This window comes from Jaculus jaculus, chromosome 1 (genome assembly GCF_020740685.1).
Source record: "Jaculus jaculus isolate mJacJac1 chromosome 1, mJacJac1.mat.Y.cur, whole genome shotgun sequence".
Lineage (NCBI taxonomy): Eukaryota > Metazoa > Chordata > Mammalia > Rodentia > Dipodidae > Jaculus > Jaculus jaculus.
This window is the reverse complement of record NC_059102.1, coordinates 224,716,391-224,741,600: the sequence shown is the minus strand read 5'-3', so window position 1 is coordinate 224,741,600 and position 25,210 is coordinate 224,716,391. Positions and strand designations below refer to the sequence as shown.

Below are 25,210 nucleotides of genomic sequence, written 5' to 3'. Positions count from 1 at the left end.
GAAATTGCCTACACAGGCCCAGAAGCTGGGGCACAAGTGAGAGACACCCCAATGTTGGTGGCCTTTCTCTCATACATGACTTGTCCCACCTCTGTCCAGGTAGCTGGGAGTGGCACTGGAGATGCTGCAATGTTGCCTCAGTAGCCCTCAAAAAGACTCATCTTTAAGCCTCACTAATAAGTGGTTCTGAAAACTGTAAAATGAGAAGAAAGGGGGTGAAAGCACCCTTCTCCTCTTCCTATTGACCCTAAAATATGGTTTGCAACTTCAGAACTATTAAGACAGCTGCAGCTGGAGTCCCAGTTCAGTGACAACCCCCCAGCTGGAAATCCTTAGTCTTCTCCAAAAAGCACATTCAGATTCCAATAAGCACACACAGCTTTAAACCAACTGTGTGATCTTTATTGATGGGTGACAACCTCGCGCTCCTAGGCATCATGAGCTGTGTACAAGAGGCTCGTGGCAGAGAGGAGCAGACAGCAGAATTAAACAGCAGACGTCAGGAAATGTCAATCTTCAGTATTTTTGTCCATTTTTCTTTATGTGTACACAGAAGCTTGAATGGCAATGAAGTCACAATCACCCACCTACACAGACTAACATCAACTCCAAATCTGTCATCTGCAGTGTGTACTTAAGCAATTTGTCATCGCACAATTATTAAATTGCATTTTTCCTATTAGGAACCAGCAACATATTTTTTTGTATTTATTTTTCTTTTAAAGTAAGAACTATTCCATCTCTGATAACTGGCTCATTTTTTTTTTATCATTTATCAAAAACTAAAGGGTGGGGAGGAAAGTGTGATGGATTAAAAAATTTATTTTTTTAAGGAAAGATAAAATTCATTTTCACAAATTTACAAGAGTTGCTGGTGCAGGATTTATTCTACTTAGCCATCAGACTGGGGGTCAGATGCGAGCTCCCTTAGCTCAGGAATCAGCATTATTTCACAAGTATGGGTTTTTGTGTATTTTCTGAAATCAAGCGACAGTCTGTTTCAACCAAATGATTTTGATTTGGAAGTTAGAAGCCAACATGAACTATGCAGTGCACAAGCCCCAAGGCATCTCCTTTCCACTCAAGCCCATGTTTGCAAAGGGAGAGTCTCTCTAAAGAGCACGAGAGGCGGGAAGTTAGTGAGAGTCGGAGTTCGAGGAAGCAGCGTCAGGCACACTCGCACGGCTACAGCAGGTCCACGCGGCGGTAATACAGGAGGTAGGCTGTGCGCTCGGCGGTTGGCTTCACCACCTGGTACTGGTTAATCACCTTGACTGTCTGGTCGTCGATGCGCAGCCAGCCGTTCAGCCCTATCTGGAAGACATCCGTCGTGTAATGGCCGCCTGTCGCGCTGCTGCCGTGATGGTAGACCACTGGAAGAGAGCAGCCAGCAGGAGGCCGTGTGAGCAAAGTCCCACAGCCACAAGGCACACCCGATCCTTAGCCAACTGGCAGCCTCGTGAACTGTGAGAGGCCTCTTCAGGCCAGGCCCAGCCCAGGCTCCAGGCAGTGGTGTGCAGCAAGTAAAGATGTCTTGGCTGCCCCCAGCTCCCAGGGCTGTCTGCGGAGGCAGTACTGCAGCAGAACCAGGGCTGGGCACAGCACATGCTCAAGCATCACAGCTCTAATGAGGAAGTAAGAAACGCCGTACTCACCTGCAAACAGCCTATAGGTTCTGTGGCATTTAAAATTCTTATTTTTAACCCCCGGAGACAGCAGCTCTGAAAAACAAAACAGCAACACTTAGAGAAAGGCTCTGCGCAGAAGCCTTGGCGGGTAACACCCTCTAAGTCACCGGAGGGCGGGGACAGCAGCACCCCTCCCCTCAGTGGGGCCCTGAGCACAACCAGCTGTGCAGCCAGCAGGCTGTGACGCTCATGCACAAACCCTGGAAACCTACAAAAAAAGAGCAGCTTCTACCCTGACAACCTCAAGACCAGTCAGACCACAGCTGCTGCAGTTGACACCCAGGAGTCGGCCCAAGAGGCTCGGTCTTCTCAGGACACACAAGGTCCTTAGATCTGCCCCCCCCCCCCCCTTCAGGTCATGGCTGTGTCTAATTTGAATGAGCACCATGACAGGATTGCCTTGTGGCAAAGCAGAGCTCTGGGGCGTCTGGGATGGCTGTTCCAGAGGCAACTAGATCCTGACCTCTGACCTAGTGAAAGGACAGTCTCTGATGGAGTCACAATGGGATGGCATTACCAGGAGGTGGAAAAGACAGGAGAAAGGTCAGTTGGGGACACATTCTTGGAAGCAGTTATCTTGCCACCCCCTTTCCTATATCCTTTCAGCTTCCTGTCCACTATGAAGCGAAGCCCCTCCTCCACCACAGGTTCCCACCATCACGGCGGTCTGCTTTAGTGCCCTGGACTAAGCAACAGTGGACGGAGCTCCCTGAAACCAAGAGCCCAGATAAATCCTCCCTCCTCTAAGCTGCTCTCTCTGGTATTTTGGTCATAGTTACTCAAAAATAACTAGTAGACATTGCTTTTCTACAAAGAAAAATACATGTAACAAGTAGGAAACGTCATGTCAAAGTACAGCACACCATCCCAAGGGTAGTAGCATGTGACTGTAGTACCAGCTGCTTGACAGCCCAGAAGCTCCAAAGCCAGCCCGGGCAGTAACATGGACAGAGCTCATCTTGAAGGGGAGACAGGAGGATGGGAAGGAGGCAGTCTTGCCAGCACCTCCCTTCCTGCTGCTTCTGAAATGGAATTAACCCCACTGCTAAGGAACAGCACAGCAGCTGAGTGTGAGAGTCAGAAGGGCAAGCACTGGCCCTGGGGTGAGGCAGGGCGGGGCGGGGCTGTCTGCTGGTGAGGCTCTGGGGAGCAGGCTGGAGCCACGCTGGAGCTGAACAGAGGGGGCCAACTGCACATGAACACCCGGGCTGGAAGACACACACAGGTGCACAGTGTGGGAAGGAGGGAGCACTCCACTCAGGCTGACCCCCTGGCAAGCAAGCCTCAGACATGAAGACAGCAATGCTATTCGGAGAGTCACTTCAACACTGTCCATTACATGTGTCACAAATGACACTTTCAAGAAGTTTGTCTTCAAGCCGTCTTCAATGAGGCATCATAATTGGGGGCTCTTTAAAACTACTTCCAGGGCTGGGGAGATGGCTCCGTGGCTGAAGGTACGAATTCCCCAGTGCCATGTAAAGTCAGACTCACACAGCAGCACAGCACATCCATCGGGGTGCATTTGCAGTAGCAGAGGCCCCGCTACGCCCATTCTCATTCCCTCTCCCTACTCACAAATAATACAAAATTTTTAAGGTAAAATAAATAAATAAAACTGGCTGGGTGAGGTGGCACATGCCTTTAATCCCAGAACTTGGGGAAGCTGAGGTAGGAGGATCACTGTGAGTTCAGCCAGCCTGGGGCTACAGGGACTGAGTTCCAGGTAAGCCTGGAGTGAGACCCTCCCTCAAAAAAAAAAGAAGAGCCAGAATGGTGGTGCATGTCTTTAAATCCCAGCACTTGGGAGGCAAATACAGAAGGATCATTGTGAGTTCTAGGCCAATCTAAGACTATATAGTGAATTCCAAGTCAGCCTGGGCTAGAGCAAGGCCCTACCTCAACCCCTGACCCCCCCCAAAAAAAAAAAACTTTCCACAATGTGCCAGCACTGTTGAGCCGTTAGCTAGGGAGACTCGAGGCCAGTACAGAACCACAAACGGAATGTGAGTGTCACTGTATTTTCAGGTAGAGAGCATTCTAGTGCCATCAGCCTGGCTGGCACAGCTGCTAGTATGTGGTTTAAGGAATAGTGAGATTGCCTGCTCCACCTGCTCGTAGGTAAAGCGCTTACTTACAGACATGTGTGATCTCTTCTGGATGGGTCAAAGCTCTCTTTCCCATCTAATCAAACCATAGGGCTGATTCCCTCTTGTCACTGTTTCTAAAAAGGCACTCAATGAGAATTTTGAAATAAAAACCCATCAATGCAAAAGCAGCCAAGGAAGAACTTCTTTGACCTTGACCTCATGGGGACAGACAACAGTGTCAAGCTCGTGGCCAGCAGCAGCCTCAGGGTTACCTCTGCTGATCTCCAAGTCCACGGGGTAGTCAATGTTCTTGACCAGCTTCTGACAGCCGCCTGTCTTCTCATAGACAAAGCGCTTCAGGTGCAGCACAAGGACGGGAGGGAGCTTTTCCAGGGTCACTCTCCGGCTGATCTCCACCTGGGACAGAAACACACCAGGGCTCACCAATCTGACCACAGCAGTGGGTGCCTCTCCACTCAGTCAACATTTCTGCGAAGGCTGTGCACCAGAGACGTGTGTAGGGCTCTGCCCATCCTGTGCTAAAGTGGTTGATGGGGTCTTGGGAAAATGCACACAACCCTGCAGACACAGCTGCAAAAGACTCCTTGTGCTCTTGAAGTTCACCTCCAAGTAAAGAGTTTGGCTGTGGCATCATGGATAAATCAGCATAAAAATGTGCTTGGCTGGGGAGTTGGCACGGTGGCTAAAGGAGGTGGCTTTCAAAGCCTACCAACCCAGATTAGATTTCCCAGCACCCAAGTAAAGTCAAACACAAAACATGGCACAAGGGCTGGAGAGATGACTCAGCAGTTAAGGCACTTGCCTGTGAAGCCCAAGGACCCAGGTTTGATTCCCCAGTACCCAAGTAAAGCTAGATGCACAAAGTGGTGTATGCATCTAGAGCTCATCTGCAGTGGCCAGAGGTCCTGGTGTTCCCATTATCTCTCTGTCTTTCTGTGTCTGTCTGTCTGTCTGCTTTCAAATTAATTAATTATAAAATAATTTAAAAAAAAACATTTAAAAAGTATTTTTAAAAAGTAAGACTGGGTGTGGTGGCGCATGCCTTTAATCCCAGCACTCAGGAGGCCAAGTAGGAGATTGCCGAGTTCAAGGCTACCCTGAGACTACACTGAATTCCAGGTCGGCCTGGGCTAGAGTGAGACCCTACCTTGGGGGGAAAAAATGTGGCACAAGCATGTGCCCACATACGCACATGCACACACAGACATGCAAGTAAATCCAAACACTTTTTAAAAACTACAAGGCTAACTTAGAAAGGCTTAGATGACATGTTAGCCTGTTTTCACAGCTCTCAATGTCAAGCTGATGCCAGTCTTCCTTCACATCCTCAGTAATCTGTTCTACTCATCAGACATGTAACATGTCAGCTCACCTGCTCCAGAAGTACTTTCCATGGTCCAAGGAATGGTGACTTGAAGTAACACGGGTGCCTTCTAAAATCATTGTTATATTCCAATTGCAACTTAGTGGGCCATTTCCATATATGCCAGTGTGCACCTATCATATTTACCCATGCCAACTCTCTAGTTCTTCCCAGGCCATGTTTAGATTGTCTTTTTTCTATCTCATAAAATGTATCTTCTGGCTGGGGTGATGGCTTAGCAGTTAAAGACACTTGCTTACAAAACCTACCAGCCTGGATTAAATTCCCCAGTACCCATATATGGGTGCCCATGTATGCCAATGCACAAAGTGGCATCTGGAGTTCTTTGCAGCAGCAAAAGGCCTTGGCGTGCTTACTCATTTTCCTCCACCATTCTCTCCTCTCTTTTCCCTCTTCTACCCCTATACGTGCAAATAAATAAAACAGACATGACTGGCTCACATCAGCAACCAGGACACTGGTGTATCTGTGCAGAGTTTCAGCTGCAGCAGACTGGGCCAAGCTGACAGAATAGACCACGGCCAGACACACACTCACCCAATCAGCCTCCCAACATACCACTCTGCTGCCCCACCTGTGGTTGGCTCCTCTGCCACTCCTGCCCACAGCCAAGCTTCCATCTCTGGCCTAGGTACTTTTCTTTGAATTAGCACCACCCATCAGAGACAGTCTGACAATAGGTGGAGGACTGGCCTGTTTTCTGCAGATCTGCGAGTCTGGCCTGGGCAGTCCAAAGCAGGAAGCCCAGGGCAGCCAAGGTTCCCAGGGTCCCCTTTGCTCTTCTCAGCACATGAGCTGCAGAAAAGGCACAAGTCAACATCTGCCTGGCCTTACACTATGGAGACTCTGCACTGGGACCTCTGACTGCCCTCACAGCTATGATGCAGCTGCACAGGACCCCAAGACTCTTTAGAAAAATGCCATCCCTAACCATCAGCGCTCATCTTGCCAAAGCACTGCTGGCTTCACTGCCACAATACAAGAATGAAACTGAGGAGGTGTCCTCCGCAGCACAGAGACCAGGCCCGCCAGAAAGCCAAACCAGGCCTCTCAACTCCCGAGCTCCCACCTGCTACTTCTGAATGCTGAGGGTGGAGGCGCAGCTCTGATGCTCTCAGATGCACAAGAGCCACAGGCATCCAAACAATGGCTCTCTTATCTGTCAACGACCTTGATGAGCTACAATCAAATGCTAAACACACGTGTCAGGAATATCCTCACTAATCAACGGAAGCTACACTGCCTTCCAGAACACAAACAAGCCACTGGAGGCAGCTGCTCGGGGAAGCCAGGACTAGACTGCCAGAAAGTGAGACGCAGCTGCAGCTCAACGACCACAGGACATCACTTCCCCAGCTTCCAAGAGCACAACAGTAGTTTCAATCTGTTTCAATCACTCCAGCCTGAAACCATGGCCACTTTCAGACCAGAGTTAAGCAACTGGAGAGGCAGAATTCAAATCAGCTCCCCTTGTCCGTAATCTGTTCTTTCCACCCACCCACAGCACCTCTGTCTAAATGCCTAGATTGGCCGGGAACAAACCTCTTGTTTGGTTTTGGTGGTGTAACCTTGGACAGATTCTCTTGCCACCAAACTTTCCAGTGCATCCTGAACTGTACGGATCTTGTCAGACTGGATGTCCAACTGCAGTGTGAAGAATGGCTGTAATGTGGCAGACTCTTTTGAGCTCTGCTGGTACACCACGGACCTAAGAATTGAAAGCAAGAACAGACACATTTGAGATACTACTCCCTGTCACCTTCCCTTAAGATCAACCACCCAGAGAAGAGGGACAGACCCTCAGAATAAGATCTTTCAGCACCACTCTCAGAAGACCACAGTGAGCAGGAGCTGAGTCCACTTTCTAAGCACTGCAGCTAAGTCCACCAGCTGCCAAATGTTCCTGCCTCAGATACTTCCCCTTCTGGGTCTTTCCCCTCCAGGCTGTCACACCATTCAGTTAGTAAGCCAGTTAACAATGCCACCTCTTTGCTGATGGCTAAACTGCTGATGTTTCATTTTTTCCAAGTATTGGCTCTAATGAAAGAGGAGAGCCCAGGCAAACAGTATCTTTAATGCTGCTTTCCCTCTAGAAAATAACGTCCAGGGCTGGAGAGATGGCTTAGCAGTTAAGGCACTTGCCTCCAAAGCCAAAGGACCCATGTTTGATTCCCCAGACCCACGTAAGCCATATGCACAGGTGGCGTCTGTGTCTGGAGTTCATTTGCAGTGGCTGGAAGCCCTGGTACACCCATTCTCTTTGTTTCTCTCCCTCTCGAATAAATAGACAAAAAATAAATAAAAAGTACCAATGTTCTTTAAAAAAGAAAAAAGAAAATGATGTCCAAACAGGAGAAGAGGATGTGGGTAACAAAAACCATGTGAGCATTCCACAAGTCAGACTACCACCCTCCCAATAAGGGTGCCAGTTCAACCTTGTTTTCCCGGCTGCTTTTTCCTTTTTCTTTTACTAAGTTCTCGGAGTGAAAACTGTTGAGTTGGTCCACCTCCCACTAAGTTCGGTGAGGAAAAATTCCCAGTGTTCAATAGGGATTCTCTTTCTATAGGCTAAGTGGCCCAGCTTATGAGTGGAGTGAACCGGGTGGGGACAGGCACTCAGGCTACACAGCACAGATGCCCTGGAGAGCTGGCTGAAGGTTCCCCTATCTAGGGTCTAATTCTAACGCACCACACTCTTCTGAATGTGAAGGCAATGACACCATGAACCATGGAAACTTACAGTAATGGTATCAAGATGTGGTGCTGTCCTTAAGCCAGACATGGTGGCATATGTATTTAATCCCAAGCACTTGGGAGGCTGAGGTGGGATCACCAGAGTTCAGGTCAACCTGGGCTAGAATGAGATCTTGCCTCAAAAAAAGACTAGTAAAAGGCTAGGGAAATGGCTTAGCGGTTAAGGCGTTTGCCTGTGAAGCCTAAGGGCTCTGGTTTGATTCCCCAGGACCCACATAAGACAGATGCACAAGGGGATACATGCATCTGCAGTTCATTTGCAGTGGCTAGAGGCCCTGGCATGCCCATTCTTTCTCTCTATCTGCCTCTCTCTCACTCAAATAAATTACTTGAAAAAAAAAAAAAAAACAACAACAACAAAACTAACAAAGCCAGTGTGGTGGCAGAGGTAGGAGGATTGGCAGGAGTTTGAGGCCAGCCTGAGACTACATAGTGAATTCCAGGTCAGTGTGGCCTAGAGTGAGACCCTACCTCAAAAAGAAAGGGGGAAAAAAGGTGGTATTCTTGACTCAGGGTCTGGGGCTTATCACAAGTGGGAAGGTGTTGGGCTGTAGAACAGTCTCTCACTTGTGTGAACAGAGAATTCTGCTTCATGATGGCCGAGACACAGTTCCCTATCAGCCGGGCAGGATGGCGCACATCTAGAATCCCAGCACTCAGCAGGCTGAGGCAGGAGGATTGCCAAGAGTTCAAGGCCGGTCTAAGCTACAAAGACCCTGTCTCAAAAACACCAAAAGCAATTCCTTAACTTGAGCTGGAGACATCTCAGTTGGTACAGTGCTTGCCTACCATGCAAGATAACCTGGGTTCAATCCCTGGTACCACATAAACAAAGTGGTAAAGCCTGCCTGTCAGCTCAGCACTCAGGTGTAGGCAGGGAGATCAGAAGCTCAAGGCTATGGCTATATAGTGAGTTTGAGGCCAGCCTGGGCTACATGAGACCCTATCTCAAAAATAAATAAGCAGTATGTGGTGGCTCACACCTTTAGGTTCAGCACTTGAGAGGCTGAGGTTGGATCACCAGAGTTCAGATCGCCCTGGGCTAGAATGAGACCCTTCCTCAAAATAACAATAATAATAAAGTTGGGAGTGGTGATGCATGCCTTTAATCCCATGTACTCAGGAGGCTGAAGGAGGATCCCTGTGAGTTCAAGGCTAGAACAAAACTACATAGTGAATTCCAGGTCAGCCTGGGCTAAAGTGAGACCATACTTCACAAAACAAAAAACCCAAACCTAGTATCAATCAATCCTTCTGGATATTCACTGCTTTTCCAAAGAACGCACCAGCAAGCAACTCAGAAGGCCCTGCAGAGGCCAGGCCTATCAGGCGCTTGAGTCAAGCCAGCCACTCTCCAGAGTGGTTTGGTGTTTCCATGGTTGTTTTTAGACATGCTGACATGTCCGAGGATGGTGGCTGCCTGTGGCCCTGCCACTCTGACACTGGCTCTACACAAAAACCTGCCTCTCGTCTCTCTCCCCAAGGCACAGCCCCAGGCTGCTGGGATTGATGGGCTAAGGGCATAGTCACCTTATAATTCACACTGCTTCTTGCAACCTGGCAAGAAGAATCTCCTGTCACCCAGGTGATGACATTTGCCTAGGCTAGTCACAGTGGTGGTGAGGGCAGGGCATTCCCCAGACCACACCTGACCATGTGTTTACACAGAAACTCTAGAACACCAGAGGAGAAAGGGACCTACAAGGTTACTTGTGACACTCCAATGCCTGTCTAGCTCCTCAGCCCTGCAAACAGGGCTCCAGGAGGAGACAGGAGCTTCTGCCAGAGGCTGGTTCTCTGAAGGCTCACTACTAGCCTGCAGAAAGCAGCTCCATCTGCTGGTATAGAGATTAGAGTTGGCTCTGGAGGCAAGAGTACACAGCACAGGGGACAGACCCTGTAGACTAAAGCATCACCCCTGGACGTTACGCTGCAGGGCCTTTAGAGAAGCCATGCCTACAGAAGACTCTAAAGTAAAGACCCTTCGGGGGTGACATCAGCAAGCAGAAAGCCAGGTAAGGGCTGGTACAGAAGCAGATGACATGTCCTCCTGCATGACAGCACTTCCCTAACTCCTTCTAGCGTGACAAGGTCCTGTATCTCACAATGCCTCTAATCCATTCAGTTCTCACCACAATGTGGAAACAACCCATGTGTCCCTATGCAAACAAATGGATAAAGAAACTGCTGCGCACACATGGAGTAGGATTCAGCCTTGGGAAAGGCAGTACTGCTATTCACCGTAATACAGGTGGACCTGGAGGGCACTGTTCCATCTTTATTCGAAAGTTTATGCTCATAACACAGAGGCAGTGACACAAATAAAAATAATCAAATACACAGAGGTAGAAAGAAGAGTCCAGGGGCAAGGTGAACAAGGAAGTAGAGATGTGGATGAGAGGACAGGAACAGCAGAGTAGCCATGGCTGGTGGCACTGGCACAGGACTCTGGACCTTTGCTAAGCCAAAAAAGCCAAAAAGTGGACTTTAAGTGTTCTTCTATACCCTCTTCTCAAAACAGGCGGGCGGGGCGGGGGCTGACGCAGCTGGTAGAGTGCTCTTCTCCAACACGAGAACCTGAGCTGCATCCCCAGCAGCGGCATGGGCCTGTCAGCCCGGCGAGTGGAGACAGAGACAGGCAGTTCCCTAGGGCATACAGGCCAGCCAGTCTAGCTGAATCAGCGAGACCCTGTCTCAAAAGAATGGAAAGTGACAAAGGCAGGCACCTGACACCCACTTCTAGCCTCCACACATGCACGCACATATGTACACACTTATACACACATACATCACACACACATTCCAAAGGAAAAAAAGTAACCATATGATGGTAGGTATGCTCATTTGTTTATGGTAATCATTCCACTATCAATAGTTCATAACATCGTGTTGTAGATTTCAAAAATACATTTGAAACAAATGCAAGGCCTCCAATCAGGTATGTGGATTCCACCTGTCAAAACAAATCAGTTGGCTGGCTTCCTTACTACCCGGCAGTGAGCTAGAAACACTGCTTCTTGCAGGGGTGGCATTAGGTGGGGCAAGTGAAGAGAAGACTAAGATATAAGTTGGTTCTCACCCACCTCCCCGTAGCCATAAAAAAGCCCCAAAAAGCCAAGCATTTAACTATTCCAGAAAAGCACAAACCTGATGTGGCCACCAAAAATACCAGTAATGGGAGTCTGGACAAATTCTGCCTGGCGCGTGACAGAGGTCTTATTCCTGGGGCCCACTTGCTCCCACTCATCCTCACTTCCTTCACCTTCTTCCTCCTGCTCTTCGTCATTGACTAAGTGGCTTCTGGGCCCGTTGGAAATTGTAAGTTCTGAAAGAGAGGGTCTGCTTAGGCTATTACTTTTACAAACAAAGTAAAAAAAAAAGAAAACAAAGGTTTTACAAGAACCATCAAAACTTATTTGACATTTTTATTTTTATAAATATTTTTGTTTATTTGCAAGCAAAGAGAGAGAGAGAGACAGACAGAATGGGTACAACAGGGCTTCTAGCTACCCACAAACAAACTCCAGATACATGTGCCACCTTGTACATCTGGCTTTACACAGGTACTGGGAAATCGAACCTGGGCCATGATGCTTTGCGAGCAAGTGCCTGAACAGCTGAGCCGTCTTTCTAGCCCTGCCATTAGTTTTAAGAACAAAATCTGGGTGTGTTCTGTACTGAGAGTCCCTGCACCCCACTGAGTCCTTGTCTGCACTAATTGCTACAGAAGACACAGCTGGAGGAGCCAGGCACGGTGGCACACTCAGAAAGGCTGAGGCAGGAGGGGACTCAAGAGTTCTAGACCAAATGGAATTTCAAAGGGGAAAGTGGCGCGGGGGGGGGGGGGATTACCATGGGATATTTTTTATAATCATGGAAAATGTTAATAAAAATTGAGAAAAAAATAAAAAGGAGTTCTACACCAGCCTGGGGTAGAATGTGACTCTGCCTCAAAAACAAAAAAAGGCGGGCGGGGGGGGGGGGGGGAGCTGGAGCTCCGAATTTGAAGCACTTGCTTGTGAAGGGTTCAATTCCCCAGTACCTATGTAAAAAGCCAGATGTACAAAGTGATGCATGTGTCTGGAGTCTATGCAGTGGCTGGAGACCCTGAAGTGCCCATACTCATTCTTTTTCTGTCTGCCTGTTTCCATCTCTCTAAAATAAATAAATAGAAAGATTTAAAAAAAAAAAAAAAGCAGTACTGGGGAGATATGAAGATACTCTGGACAACAGATACAATGTATTAGGAGATTCCCTTCAATTTGGAGTGTGGCTATTGGGGAGAAACCTCACCCTCATGGACAGATTTAGCACTGAGGATGACGGGAAAATGTACACAGCCTGTCCACACAGGCACATGTATACAAAGAAAAGAAATAGTTTGGTAACAACTACAGGCTCCTGCACTTCAACAGGTGTTCATCACACTCTTCAGTTTTTCTGCATACTTAATCTTGTTTCCTTTTCTTGTTTTTTTTTTTGGGGGGGGGGCAGGACCTTTCTTTTTCTTGTTAATAATTTTTATTATTATTTACTTATTTGAGATAGACACACACAGACAGAATGGGAGCACCAGGGCCTCTAGCTATCGCAAACAATCTCCGGATGCATGCACCATCTTGTGCATCAGGCTTATGTGGGTACTGGGTAATCGAACCTGGGTCCTCAGGCTTCCCATGCAAGTGCCTAACTGCTACGCCATCTCTCCAGCCCTTAATCTTTTTACTAAGACAAGTTTAATGAAAACAGTTGGGGTCCTGGGTCAATTCCAACTTATCTTACATAGAACCTTCTCAATGTTGAATAAAGTTAAAGAAAAGCAGTTATCTTAATGAGTAAAGAGTGGAGTTTGATGGGCAACTGATTGCTTGGGGAGGGGGAAGGCAATGCAATGTGTGAGTCTGCAACCTTCGGGAAGTATTCTCCCACTCCTGTAGCAAACAGACTAGGAGGTATCTTCATTACCAGGGGACAGGAGCTTCTTCAGGCTCAGCATTTCCTCATGAAGTCCATTGAGAATGAAGCCCAGGTACTCCTCAGCATCTTCTTGTCGGCCCTGGGAAGGTCAGACAGTGCCACATTAGTTTTAAGTGACGGTGTCCAGGGCCTATCAGGACCTGCATATTCAAACTGTATGGAACTGTCCCCCACCCACCGAAGTGACATGAGCATTTCTTGACAGCTGAGGGCCAGGGGACTAGAGAGGAAAGAACCAATTAAATGTTTATTCTAGAACTAGTTGGGATTATTTTCTGATGTAGGCTTTCACTTTTGAAATTTTTCTGCAATATATACACATTATAGTTCTTTTAAAAAGAACAAAAGGGCTGGGGAGATTGCTCAGTGGTTAAGGCACTGTCTGCCAAGCCTAACAAGCCAGGTTCAATTCCCCAGTACCCATGTAAAGCCAGATGCAAAGTGGAAAATGTGCCTGGAGTTGATCTGTAATAGGAAGAGGCCCTGGCACATCAGAGCATACTCTCACTTGCGCTTGCTCTCTCTACTTACAAATAAGTAAATTATTTTTTTTAAGAAGCCAGGTGTGGTGGTGGTACACACCTTTAATCCCAGCACTCAGGAGGCAGAGCTAGGAGGATCATTGTGAGTTTGAGGCAAGCCTGGGAATAGAGAGTGAGTCCAGGAATACAGAGTGAGTTCTAGGTCAGCCAGGCCTAAAGACCCTACCTCAAAAAATAGAAACAAAAAAGAACAAAATGAAAGGTTATTTTAAAATTGCATTTGGGGGCTGGAGCAATGGCTCAGTGGTTAAATGCACTTACTTGTAAAAACTGCTGTAGGCTAATGAAATGACTCAGCAGTTAAAGGCACTTGCTTGCAAAACCTGATGGCCTGAGTTCAATTCCTTAGTACTCACATGTAGTGGTTGAAATCAAGTATCCCCCATAAACTCATGTGTTCTGAATGCTCCCCAGCTGGCAGCAACTAGGGAGGCGGAGCCTTGCTGGAGGAGGCTGTTATTGAGAGCAGGCTTAGGGGTGTTGCAGCTCCCCTTTGCTAGAGTTTGGCGCGCGCTCTCTCTCTCTCTCTCAATCTCTCTCTCTTTTTTTAAGGTGAGGTCTCACTCATGCATGCACACATACATGTAAATAAAACAATATAAAATATTATGGAAAGGTGGCTGGAGAGATGACTCAGCAGTTAAAGCACTTGCCTGCAAAGCATAAAGATTGGAGTTTGATTCTACAGTACCCTCATAAAAGTCAAGATACACAGAGCGATGCACACATCTGGAGTTCAGTTGAAGCAGCTAGAAGCCCTGGCATGCCCATTCACTTTCTCACTCTCTGTCTTTGCTTGCAAGTAAATAAAATTATTTTTAAATATAGTTCATTTATTTGAGAGAGAGATAAAGAGGTAGAGTGAGAGAAAATGGGCATACCAAGGCCTCCAGCCACTACAAACGAAATCCAGATGCATGTGCCACCTTGTGCATCTGGCTTATGGGGGTCCCGGGGAATTGAGCCAGGGTCCTTTGGCTTTGCAGCCAAGCACCTTAACTACTAGCCCATCTTCTCCAGTCCAAATAAAAATATTTTAAAAAAATATAAACATAGCCCGGTGTGGTAGTACGCACCTTTAATCCCAGCACTCGGGACGCAAAGATAAGGAGATAGCCCTGAGTTCGAGGTCACCCTGAGACTACATAGTGAATTCCAGGTCAGCCTGGGCTAGAGTGAGACCCTACCTCAAAAAAAAAAAAAAAAAAAAATACACAAACATGGCACTTGTGGTAACGCACACCTTTAATACCAGCACGCAGGAGGCAGAGGTAAGTGAATCATTGTGTGAGGCTAGCCTGGGACTACAGTGTGAATTCCAGGTCAACGTGGCCTAGAGTGAGACCCTACCTCAATGAATGAATGAATGAATGAATGAATCAATCAATCAATCAATCAATCAAAATACAAACAAGCAGTGGGCACCACCCACAGGGCAGCAAAAAATTCACTCAGCAGCGCAGTTGTTCCTGCAGGAAGGCCCGCATGCCAGGCAGGACCCTGACTGGCATCTAGGGATGCAAGAACCACAATGGACTAAACTCCCTGAGCTAGCAATGTGGCCTGTGCTGGCAACCTGCTTCTGACAGGTTTGGACTCCTGTGTGGCTAAACACAGAGCACGTATGTGACTAGCTCCCAGTAAAACCCCCAGGCCCTGAGTACCCAGAGGGTCCCTGGGAGATGTTGTTCATCACATGCTGTCTGTCTGCTACCAAAGAACAAAGGGCCTGCTATGGCCTGTCACGGCTCTGGGGTAGAATCTGGAATTTTCCTGAGACACTGTCCCAGGGGTCTTTGAATGGTTTTGATTTTGCTTTAGTGTACAGTGGAAGGTGAACAGCTATGCAGCCCAGACTTGAATTTGCAATATCTCTTGTGTTGGAAGTACAGGCATGCGTTACCCCCAAAAGCAACACTTGCTACTGGCTACCATAGGGATTCCAGACCTTTTCAGAGAGGCTTGACTTGATAACCGTCAGGAGTCTGTAAATGTATGTGGGCTCGAAGGCAGCTCCTGGGCGGATATCCCTCACGATTTTCTCCCCAAGAACTGCAAGAGAAAGACAAAGACTTTCATAACAAAAAGGAGGTCTTAGAGGGTAGGATGCAAAGTCAGCCGCCTCCCTATTGGTTGGACATTGAGCAAAGCAGAGGGCAACCACCTATATTTAAAAGGATATTTTCTTTCAAACAAAACCTAATTTACCAAATACAGCTATCTAGCCCCACACTACCAATATGAAATGGCTCCATGTCTGTGACTTACCTTGTCGGGGCTTGGGAGGTACTGGCATGTTCGTAAACTCATTCATTAGCCGAACACTAAACACAGGAAGAAAAATCAGGTGAAGTGTTTAAAAAGACATGCCTTGGATGCTAAATAGCGGTTAGAATAACTGGTGAATTCTTAAATCTTTTAGCGTATCTTAAGTGATGTTTTGTGGACAAACACTAAAATGTTTGCCAGGCATGGTGGCGCACGCCTTTAATTCCAGCACTAGGGAGGCAGAGGTAGGTGGATCACCATGGGTTCAAGGACACCCTGAGAATACATAGTGAATTCCAGGTCAGCCTGGGCTAGAGTGAGACCCTACCTCAAAAAAACAAAAAAAAAAGAAAGAAGGAAAGAAAGAAAAAAAAAACCACTACAGTGTTTTCTGCTGAATTTGAGAATAGAGATTAATATACTCCAATTCTTTAACATACTCCACGCACTAGTCTGTAGGAAATCAAGACATCTGGGCTGGGGTATGGCTCAAGGGAGTGCTTGCTTTGCCCAGTGATTCAAATGCCAATCCTCACAGGGAGAGGCTCCCCACCTCCTCCCACCCCAGCATTTTTGTGTTACTTACAAGCTATCTATCATGGGTGTTGACGTGCAAGGCCTTTGCACTTTTGAGTAGAGAGGAATGAACTTCATCAGGTGGTACATTGGAGGGCAAGCCACCAATGCCTGCAGGGTCTGAATGTGGCAGTAAGGAAGTGTAAAGGAAATGCAACAGACACGGGTTCAATACAAAAGCACATCAAGCCAAGCATGACAGTGCACACCTTTAATCCCAGCACTATGGAGGCAGAAGGAGGATCACCATGGGTTCAAGGCCAGCCTGAGACTCCATAATGAACTCCAGGTCAACCTGGGCTAGAGTGGGACCCTACCTCGGAAAAAAAAAAAAAAAAAAAAAAAGAGCACATTAACCTGAGTAATCCAGGGTCACTGACTACTCAGCTGTGCAAACATGAGAAGCGCAGGGTGAATGAGGAGGAGACTGGTGTGGACACAGCCCTGTCGGGATCCCAGGTGCAGCCAGGCTCATGGTCAAGAACCGAGTGCACCTAAGATCACATCAGTTGGATAAAACTTCCCATTCTAGGTGCTGTCATTATTTAGGACTACTCCAATGAGAATAAAACCTGCCTGATTCTGTCAGTCACAGGCCAGCTTTCACAGGGAGTGTTGGGGAGAAGCTGGGATCAGGAATATCATTGTCTATGGGGCAAAGAGCCCAGTTTCTGGACTCAGTTTCATGAGGCAGCCCTAAGGCAAACACACCCAAAGCAGCCAGACGTGGCATGCGTGGAAGGATACGGCATTAATGTAGCACCAGTTCCCTTTATTGATCAGCCCACGGGGTTGCAGCGACACTGGCTTATGGACTAGGGTCACATTCTCCAGCAACTCTGGAAGAGGGAAGAAGCACATGGTCAGAAACTTCTATTCACAGCTTCTCGTCTGGAGTGTTAAAAATCCCTTCAATAGGAGCTGGAGAGATGGCTTAGCAGTTAAGGCACTTGCCTGCAAAGCCTAATGACCTGGGTTCGATTCCCCAGTGCCCATTTAAAGCCAGATGCACAAGGTGTGCTTGCTTCTGGAGTTCGTTTATAGCAGCTGGAAGCCCTGGTATGCCCATCCTGTCTGTCTCTCTTCCCTCTCTCTCTGCTTGCAAATATATAAATGTTTTTAAAATCACCTCAATAAAGTACATGTCTAAATAAAATTCTCATCATTAAAACTTCATTTGGTTCAATATCAAGTCTGTTATATAATGATGAAATTTTCCTCTTTCAAGCTAATATTTTCCTACAAACACCAACATTCTGTGGGCATATACAAGGAAACACAGTTGCCAGAAAAATGTAAAACAATACAGTGGCAGGAGAGGATACAGCTGGCAAACACAGGGTTTTGAACAAGGTCCCACAGACACCAGGCTTGTGAGGAAGAGAACCATGCCTCCTCCATCCCAGAACCCAAGCAAGTAACACAAGACCAGCACATCACAGCCAAGGCTCCAGGGCTACACAGTGAGAAAGGACACTTCTTGGGGTGGCAAATGCCTCCTTACTAATCACTGTGATTCTATCAGAAATTCAATTCAGCTCTACACACAGCAGCAACTCCTTGCTCCATTTCTAAGCAAGCTTATTTCACAACCACCAGAATTGCATTATCATCATTATCTGAAAAATTTTGAAGTCTCACTATTTGGAAGGTGGAAGCAAAAGAATCAGGAGTTTAAAGCTACTCTCAACTTATATTAGTTCAAGGCAGGCCTAGGCTGTATGAGACTCTGTCTTATATATGAGACAAAAAGGAGGGGTTGGAGAGATGGCTTAATGGTTAAGGTGCTTGCCTGTTAGGAGCCGTGCAGACGCTATTACAAGCTGGCGCCGGTTTCTGGCCTCTTATTGGTCACAGCTGGTGTAAATCAAGCACAGTGCGCATGCTCCAACCCGTCGTGGGCCGATGCTAATGAGGCATCCAGAAAGTAACCAATCACTGATGGCCACATATCCGCAGTTGACCAATCATTTGTGGGTAAGCAGCCTAAAACCCTATATAAACAGTTGCCTTTCGTGGTTCTGGGTCTTCGCGTCTTCGCATTTAGCAGTTTGGCAGTCCCCAATAAAGTGTGTTCAGAAGAATCCTGATTGTGGCGTCCTCCTTGCTGGTGAGGTGGGCGTGACAAGTGGTGCCGAAACCCCGGGAATTGAAGAACATCTTGCACCAGCGAAGACCCCTGTTTTAAGGAGGATTCAGAACTGACACACGGGACGGACGGATCCGGACTTTTTTTTTTTTTTTTTTTCTTCTTCCTTCCTTTTATTCTGTTTTCCTTTTTGTTCCCTTTTTTCTGTTTCTGACATACTGTCCTGATGTTCCGCTAAAGTCCTCTGGCCCTCTTTCACTTTAATGAGCACACAGGGCAAGAAGAAAATCACAACAATAGCATCAACCTCCCAGGGCAGCATACCTCTCAGAAAAAAGTCCGGATCCGTCCGTCCCGTGTGTCAGTTCTGAATCCTCCTTAAAACAGGGGTCTTCGCTGGTGCAAGATGTTCTTCAATTCCCGGGGTTTCGGCACCATTTGTCACGCCCGCCTCACCAGCAAGGAGGACGCCACAATCAGGATTCTTCTGAACACACTTTATTGGGGACTGCCAAACTGCTAAATGCGAAGACGCGAAGACCCAGAACCACGAAAGGCAACTGTTTATATAGGGTTTTAGGCTGCTTACCCACAAATGATTGGTCAACTGCGGATATGTGGCCACCAGTGATTGGTTACTTTCTGGATGCCTCATTAGCATCGGCCCACGACGGGTTGGAGCATGCGCACTGTGCTTGATTTACACCAGCTGTGACCAATAAGAGGCCAGAAACCGGCGCCAGCTTGTAATAGCGTCTGCACGGCTCCTAACACTTGCCTGTGAAGCCTAAGGACCCAGGTTTGATTCCTCAGTATCCATGTAAGCCAGATTCACAGGGTGGTGCATGCATCTGGAGTTCCTTTGCAGTGGCTTGAGGCCCTGGCACAACAATTTTCTCAATATCCCTCTTTCTCTCAAATAAATAAAATAAATAATTTTTTTTAAAAAAAAAAAAAAAGGAGGGCTGGAGAGATGGCTTAGTGGTTAAGGAACATGCTGGCAAAGCCAAATGACCCAGTTCAATTCCCCAGTACCCACATAAAGCCAGATGCACAAGGTAGTGCATGTATATGCAGTTTGTTTGCCAGTGGCTATAGAGGCCCTGGCATGCCCAATTTCTATCTGTCTCTCTCTTTCTCTCTCAAATAAATAAAATATTTAAACAATATTTTTAAAAACAAGGGAGGGAGCCAGGCGTGGCGGCACACACCTTTAATCCCAGCACTCGGGAGGCAGAGGTAAGAGGATTACCGTGAGTTCGAGGCCACCCAAGAGTACATAGGGAATTCCAGGTCAGCCTGCGCTACAGTAAGATCTTACCTCAAGAAACAAAAACAAAAACAAAAACAAACCAAGGGAGGGAAACCTTAAAGGCTGGGTGTGGTAGCATAGCCTTTAATGCCAGCACTGGGGAAGCTGAGGTAGGAGATCTGGGCTAATTCAGGTCAGCCTGGGGTAGAGTGCGACCCTGCCCAAGAAAAATAAAACAAAAACCCTACAAGATAAGGCAGTCTCTCCATGCCCCATTACGAATCCGATTAACAGTAATAGCTGCCATCTGTGACTCCCAATTCAATGCTCTCTGACTGGACTTGGCCCTCTGGAAGCATACCACCACTGACTGCTTTACACTGGAAGGAAACTGAGTTTAATCTGCCTGTGAGCTCACAGGGAGAGCTCTGTGGCCATATATAACCCATTGCCTCCTTTTCTCTACACAGTATCACAATCTAAGGACCACCAAACAAGTCTTTATTTGGAAACACACTTGTGCTGGAAGTCCCTGGCTCCTCCTGCGCAAGCCAACTGACGGCTTGCCAGTTCGAATGACCCCCACGCCCCTCCCTCTCCTTCTAGCTGAGGAAGACAGGATGCCTTCACCTAGCTCTCCTTTTCTGGAGCAAGAATTAAGAGTCCCCAGAACCATCCAGTTAGACTGAGCCTGTGGGGTTCTCTCAGCAAACAAGGTACAGACCTGGGCCCTGAGTGAGTAACAGAACTGAACCCCGGGAAGATCTGTGCTAAGACCTCATGAGCAGTGAGTTATTACCACAGTGACCCAATAAAGAGGGACTTAATTTACAGATGGGGAAACTGCGATCTGGTCAATGAACTGAACAGATACCTTAATCTACCTGACTCTGGTGGCCACACTTTTCTCTCCACTGTATAGAGGGCTCCACTTAAAAACCCCTTTACTCCAAGGTGCCAGGCACCTCCTTTCCCATCATATTTACATGCAGGATTTTCATATCTGCTTTGAGCTACATCATCACAAAAACCTAGTTTCCAGCATGGTCCATGTAACAGTGACTATCCAGTGTAATTAACCAAGCCTGTGTGTGTTCAAATAAACACCAACATCCAAGTTTACTGCACCCACATTCTTTCCATAATATTTTAGATTGTTTTATTTATTTGCACATATGTGTATGCACACTTACACCAAGGCCTCTTTACTGCTACAAACACCACAGGTGTGCACCACTTTCTGGATCTAGCTTGCATAGGTGGCTTGGGAACTGAACCTGAGCTTTCTTTGCAAGCAACCACTGAGCTGTCTTCCCAGCCTCTGCAATGGTGCTTTATATCTAACAACAATCAGTATTATGTTCTGACATGATCACTGCTGTCTTCCCATCACAGGGGTCTGTGTTAAATGAAATGTTACCTTTAGTTGACTGATAGACAGCTGCTGTGCCCTAGCCAATGAGTGAGCTGTGGCCCTGCTCCACACTAACCAGCTCCTAGACTATGGTGAGGAATTTGCTGTCCCTGCTGGGAGCACCACACACTGCAGGGGGTACAGAACACACTTCACCCCTCTATAGTCTGTAGAAACACTGAGAGGGCAGCTGGAGGCTGGGCAGACCAGGAGAACTAGGGATGAGTAGATCCCAGAAGACAGGTGGTGGGAATGGCCAGGCTGTCTGTGTAGTAACACAATAGTGACTCCAATCTTGGGTCAGCGGGAGGTACTAAAATGACATTATGAATGGTGTGTTATACTCAAGTAATTAGTGAGTCACATTTTTATACTCCCACAATAATACACATGGGCCCCTCAGGTTCAAGGTGGAAAGTGTGTGCTCTGATGGCACAAACAAGCAACACCCAAAAGTGGACTGACTGCTCAGCGGGAGCCCAGTGGAGGACCACAGGGGAGAAGAACTAGGTCGGAGGGTGGGCAGGGCACACTGAAGTTTCTGGGTGGGCGATGACATGATGACACGGAGGCAAAGTCTTCTAGGGTCACATGAAGGTGCACAAGGAAGCAGGGGCAGGGCGTGTGGCATTCACTCGTTCTTCACAGAACCAACCTGAACCAGGTGTCGGAATCTAGGTAGAACTCTCCTAGTGCCCACTGTTCTCCACAACTCCAAAGCCACAACCTCTGGTAGAGCCCGTGACACGACTCCTGCCATGCTCAAGAGCACAACTATGAGCTGCCAGCGGACAAGTCCCTTTTGTCACCTTAAGGGAGCTGTGAGCCACAAGAGAGCCCTGTGGAACCTAAGAACACAGCCAACCTGAAGCCAATTACAGAGATACGCCTCTCCAACATTGCCATGGGCAGCCTTGTGTGCAGGCGGTCTCCACACCTGCCCTTCCCCGCACATGGTTACATGAGCCATGGACTGGTGCCACTGTGGTTTTACTGTTTCCTCTCCAAAATGCCAAACTCGTCTCTTACCGTCCGTCACCTAGTGGCTTGTTCAGTACAACAGCAAACTGACAGGACAGGATGTGGACTGGAAAAATCCATGTATTTCCTCATTCTTCCAACAATCTGTTTATTCACACCTTATATGACCACAAGACCTGCTTTCTAAGACAGTGTCTCCTAAGGTTCCTGCATGGTCTGTTCCCAGCAGCAGGCACCATTGCCCTGTGCAGGTGGCAAATCTCTCCCTGGATATGAAGCTCTTTGAAAACAAGGCCTGCACACTGCAGTTCTGAACAGAACTCCACGTCCATGTGTGATAGAGGACTTCATGGCCCTCTCTCCTTGCTCTGCTGCAGCCATCCCTATTATCTGCATAAAGTCTTTCCTCATTGGCCTTCCCCAACACCCCTCTGCAAAGAACAGCTTCTCTTGTCCCTGTTTGTTCCTTTCTTATCTTATGCCTCCAACTACTCTCAAGGCCAGCAAGTCCTGCTGGCCCCAAGTGCTCATGTGCAAACATGGACTCACCAGACCGTCATGCAAACACTAAACGTGGAGAGATCCCATGTGTTGGCTTGACCATACAAATACATTCCAGCTGCTAGAAATGGTCCAAAGAAATTTCAGAGCACAGTTAGCACAGAAGGCTTTGGACCAGACACTAGGGGCAAGAGCTCAACCACAAACAAGACCCAGGATGGCCTGAGCCACATCTGTTCTGCCACTTCATTCACCTGCAACCCTAGAATGCTCTTGTCACTCTTCTCTGGAGCAGAAGCCAGGGCTATATGCCTGGAGGGAAGACAGTGACAAGGTGAAGGGACATGTGGGCCATGCTTAGCATGAAGCAGCCACTCCACAGCCCTTACTGGAAAATTCAGCAGCAATATAAATGAGAGAAGAGAAAGGAAAATATATGCAAGGGTTCGAGAAAATAGCATTTAACATCCCAAGAAGAAACAAATTAAAAACTTGAACTTCTAAACCAGGTGTGGTGGCGCATGCCTTTAATCCCAGCACTCAGGAGGCAGAGGTAGGAGGATTGCTGTGAGTTCAAGGCCACCCTGAGACTCCATAATGAAAAAAAAAACTTAAACTTTTGAACATTTGGGGTATATACAAAGTTCCATTTCAGAATTAAGAATCTTTTTTTTTCTTTTTTCTTTTTCTTTTTCTTTTTTTTTTTTTTTGAGGCAGGGTCTCACTCTAGCTCAAGCTGACCTGCAATTCACTATGTAGTCTCAGGGTGGCCTTGAATTCTCAATGATCCTCCTACCTCTTGCCTCCTGAGTGCTGGGATTAAAGGCATGTGCCACCACGCGCAGCTTGAAGTATCTTTTTGTATAGGACTTTCCCCCAAGATCCAAATGTCTGAAACATCCCAAGTTCCCATTCTGAACCCTGCTGTGCAGTAAGCCAGCTTCCCAAAGTGACACCACAGCCACAAAACAAAACTTGCACTACACAGTGAGGGAAGAAGGCAGGAGACCACCTCGACTCCTGGCCTAACCCACTAAGTACTTCAATTATGAAAGAATCAAAACAAGGATAGGGACACAGGACAGCAAGCCGGGTTTCTGATTGCTTGTGGCTACCACTGAGTAAGCCATTTCATCTTCTCTTGGGGCAAAGTCAAAATCTGTGACAACAAAGACCCCAGAAGCGTTGAACTCCTAAGTGCTGGTGCCATCCAGAGTCAACCTTGGAAACATCACCCCTAACCATCTTTCTCATAAGAGTTAGTGGGGCTGCTCAAAACAGTGTTTGTGGAAAGGGAAGAAATGCCAAAATGACTCATTAAAAATACAAAACTGAAACCAGTGTCTCTGCTTTTGTAAAGGCACGAACATTAAAAGGCTGAACTGAGTTCAGCTTTCTTAGGCAATATGCAGACACTAGAGAAAGCAAGCTGCTTCCCACCACCCTTCCTTCATCTCAAGACACACACAGTTCACGTGGCTCTTGAGGTGACTCAGTGAAACACTTAACACTCAGCACTGGGAGTTTTATGTCAAGCTAAAATTATTCATACACATCTTTTTCTGTATCTGGTTTCACAAATGAAGATTTGTAAAATGAGTACCTGAAGGTCATACTACTGTTCAAAATCCATTTAAATAGCCAGGTGTAAACCAGGCACGGTGGCACATACCTTTAATCCCTGCTCTCAGGAGGCTGAGGTAGGAGGATCATTGCAAGTTTGAGGTCAGCCTGAGCTCCAGAATGTGTTCCACGTAAGCCTGCCTCAAAAAAAAACAAAGCCAGGCACAGTGGTGCACGCCTTTAATTCCAGCACTTGGGAGGAAGAGGTAGGTGGATCGCCATGAGTTCAAGGCCACCCTAAGACTACATAGTGAATTCCAAGTCAGCTTGGGCTAAAGAGTGAGACCTTACCTCAAAAGAAAAAAAGAAAAAAAAAAAAAAACCTCACAAAAATAAAAAGCCAAGGGGCTTTGGAGAGATAGATGGCTTAGTGGTTAAGACGCTTGCCTGCAAAGCCAGAAGACCTATGTTCGCATCCCCAGGACCTATGCAAGGCAGATGCACAAGGTGGCACATATGTCTGGAGTACGTTTGCAATGGCCGGAGGCCCTGGCATGCCCATTCTCCTTTTAACTGACTCTCTCTCAAATAAATAAAATATTTTAAAATTTAAAAAGCCAGGGGTATGGCTGGAGAAAAGGCTCAGCAGTTAGGGCACTTGCCTTCAAAGCTTAATGATCTGGGTTCGATTCCCCAGTGCCCATATAAGTCCAGATGCACCAAGTGGTGCAAGAACCTGGAGTTCGTTTGCAGTGGTGAAGGCCCTGGCATGCTCATTCTCATACTGTCTCCCTCCTTCCTTGCAAATAAATACATAAATAAAAACATATTTTTTACAAAGCCAGGTGCATAACACTCCTTGACTTTTGAACTCCAATAACTAACTGGCCTGACCCACATTCCTGTGTAGCTGACCTACTTTCCTATCACCTTTCTCCAACTGTCCACAAGTTGGCCATGTTTGCTTTTCCTTACTCTCATCACATGGGAAGAGCACGGCAGAGAAGACAGTAATGTGACCAAAACAATTCCACCAAGTCTCCAGTCAGCTCTGCACAGAACCAGCACAGCAAGGCCTCACCATGGGCTGAACGCCCCATCTGCAAGCAA

At 47.2% G+C, this 25,210-nt stretch overlaps 1 protein-coding gene across 5 annotated transcripts in view; it reads right to left on the bottom strand.

Moving 5' to 3' along the window:
- Window positions 1-360: 360 nt before the first annotated feature.
- Usp10 (ubiquitin specific peptidase 10) overlaps window positions 361-25,210 on the bottom strand; it is an 88,921-nt gene continuing 64,071 nt past the window's right edge. For all 5 annotated transcript variants that reach the window (XM_045135945.1, XM_045135952.1, XM_045135961.1 and 2 more), the window contains 10 exons: window positions 17,048-17,139; window positions 16,311-16,420; window positions 15,725-15,780; window positions 15,405-15,508; window positions 12,903-12,993; window positions 11,085-11,262; window positions 6,726-6,891; window positions 4,051-4,195; window positions 1,656-1,721; window positions 361-1,373 (listed from right to left, as the gene is read on the bottom strand). In XM_045135945.1, the coding sequence (XP_044991880.1) occupies window positions 1,186-1,373; window positions 1,656-1,721; window positions 4,051-4,195; window positions 6,726-6,891; window positions 11,085-11,262; window positions 12,903-12,993; window positions 15,405-15,508; window positions 15,725-15,780; window positions 16,311-16,420; window positions 17,048-17,139 (1,196 nt within the window). In that variant the 3' untranslated portion in view covers window positions 361-1,185. The remainder of the gene's footprint in view (window positions 1,374-1,655; window positions 1,722-4,050; window positions 4,196-6,725; window positions 6,892-11,084; window positions 11,263-12,902; window positions 12,994-15,404; window positions 15,509-15,724; window positions 15,781-16,310; window positions 16,421-17,047; window positions 17,140-25,210) is intronic.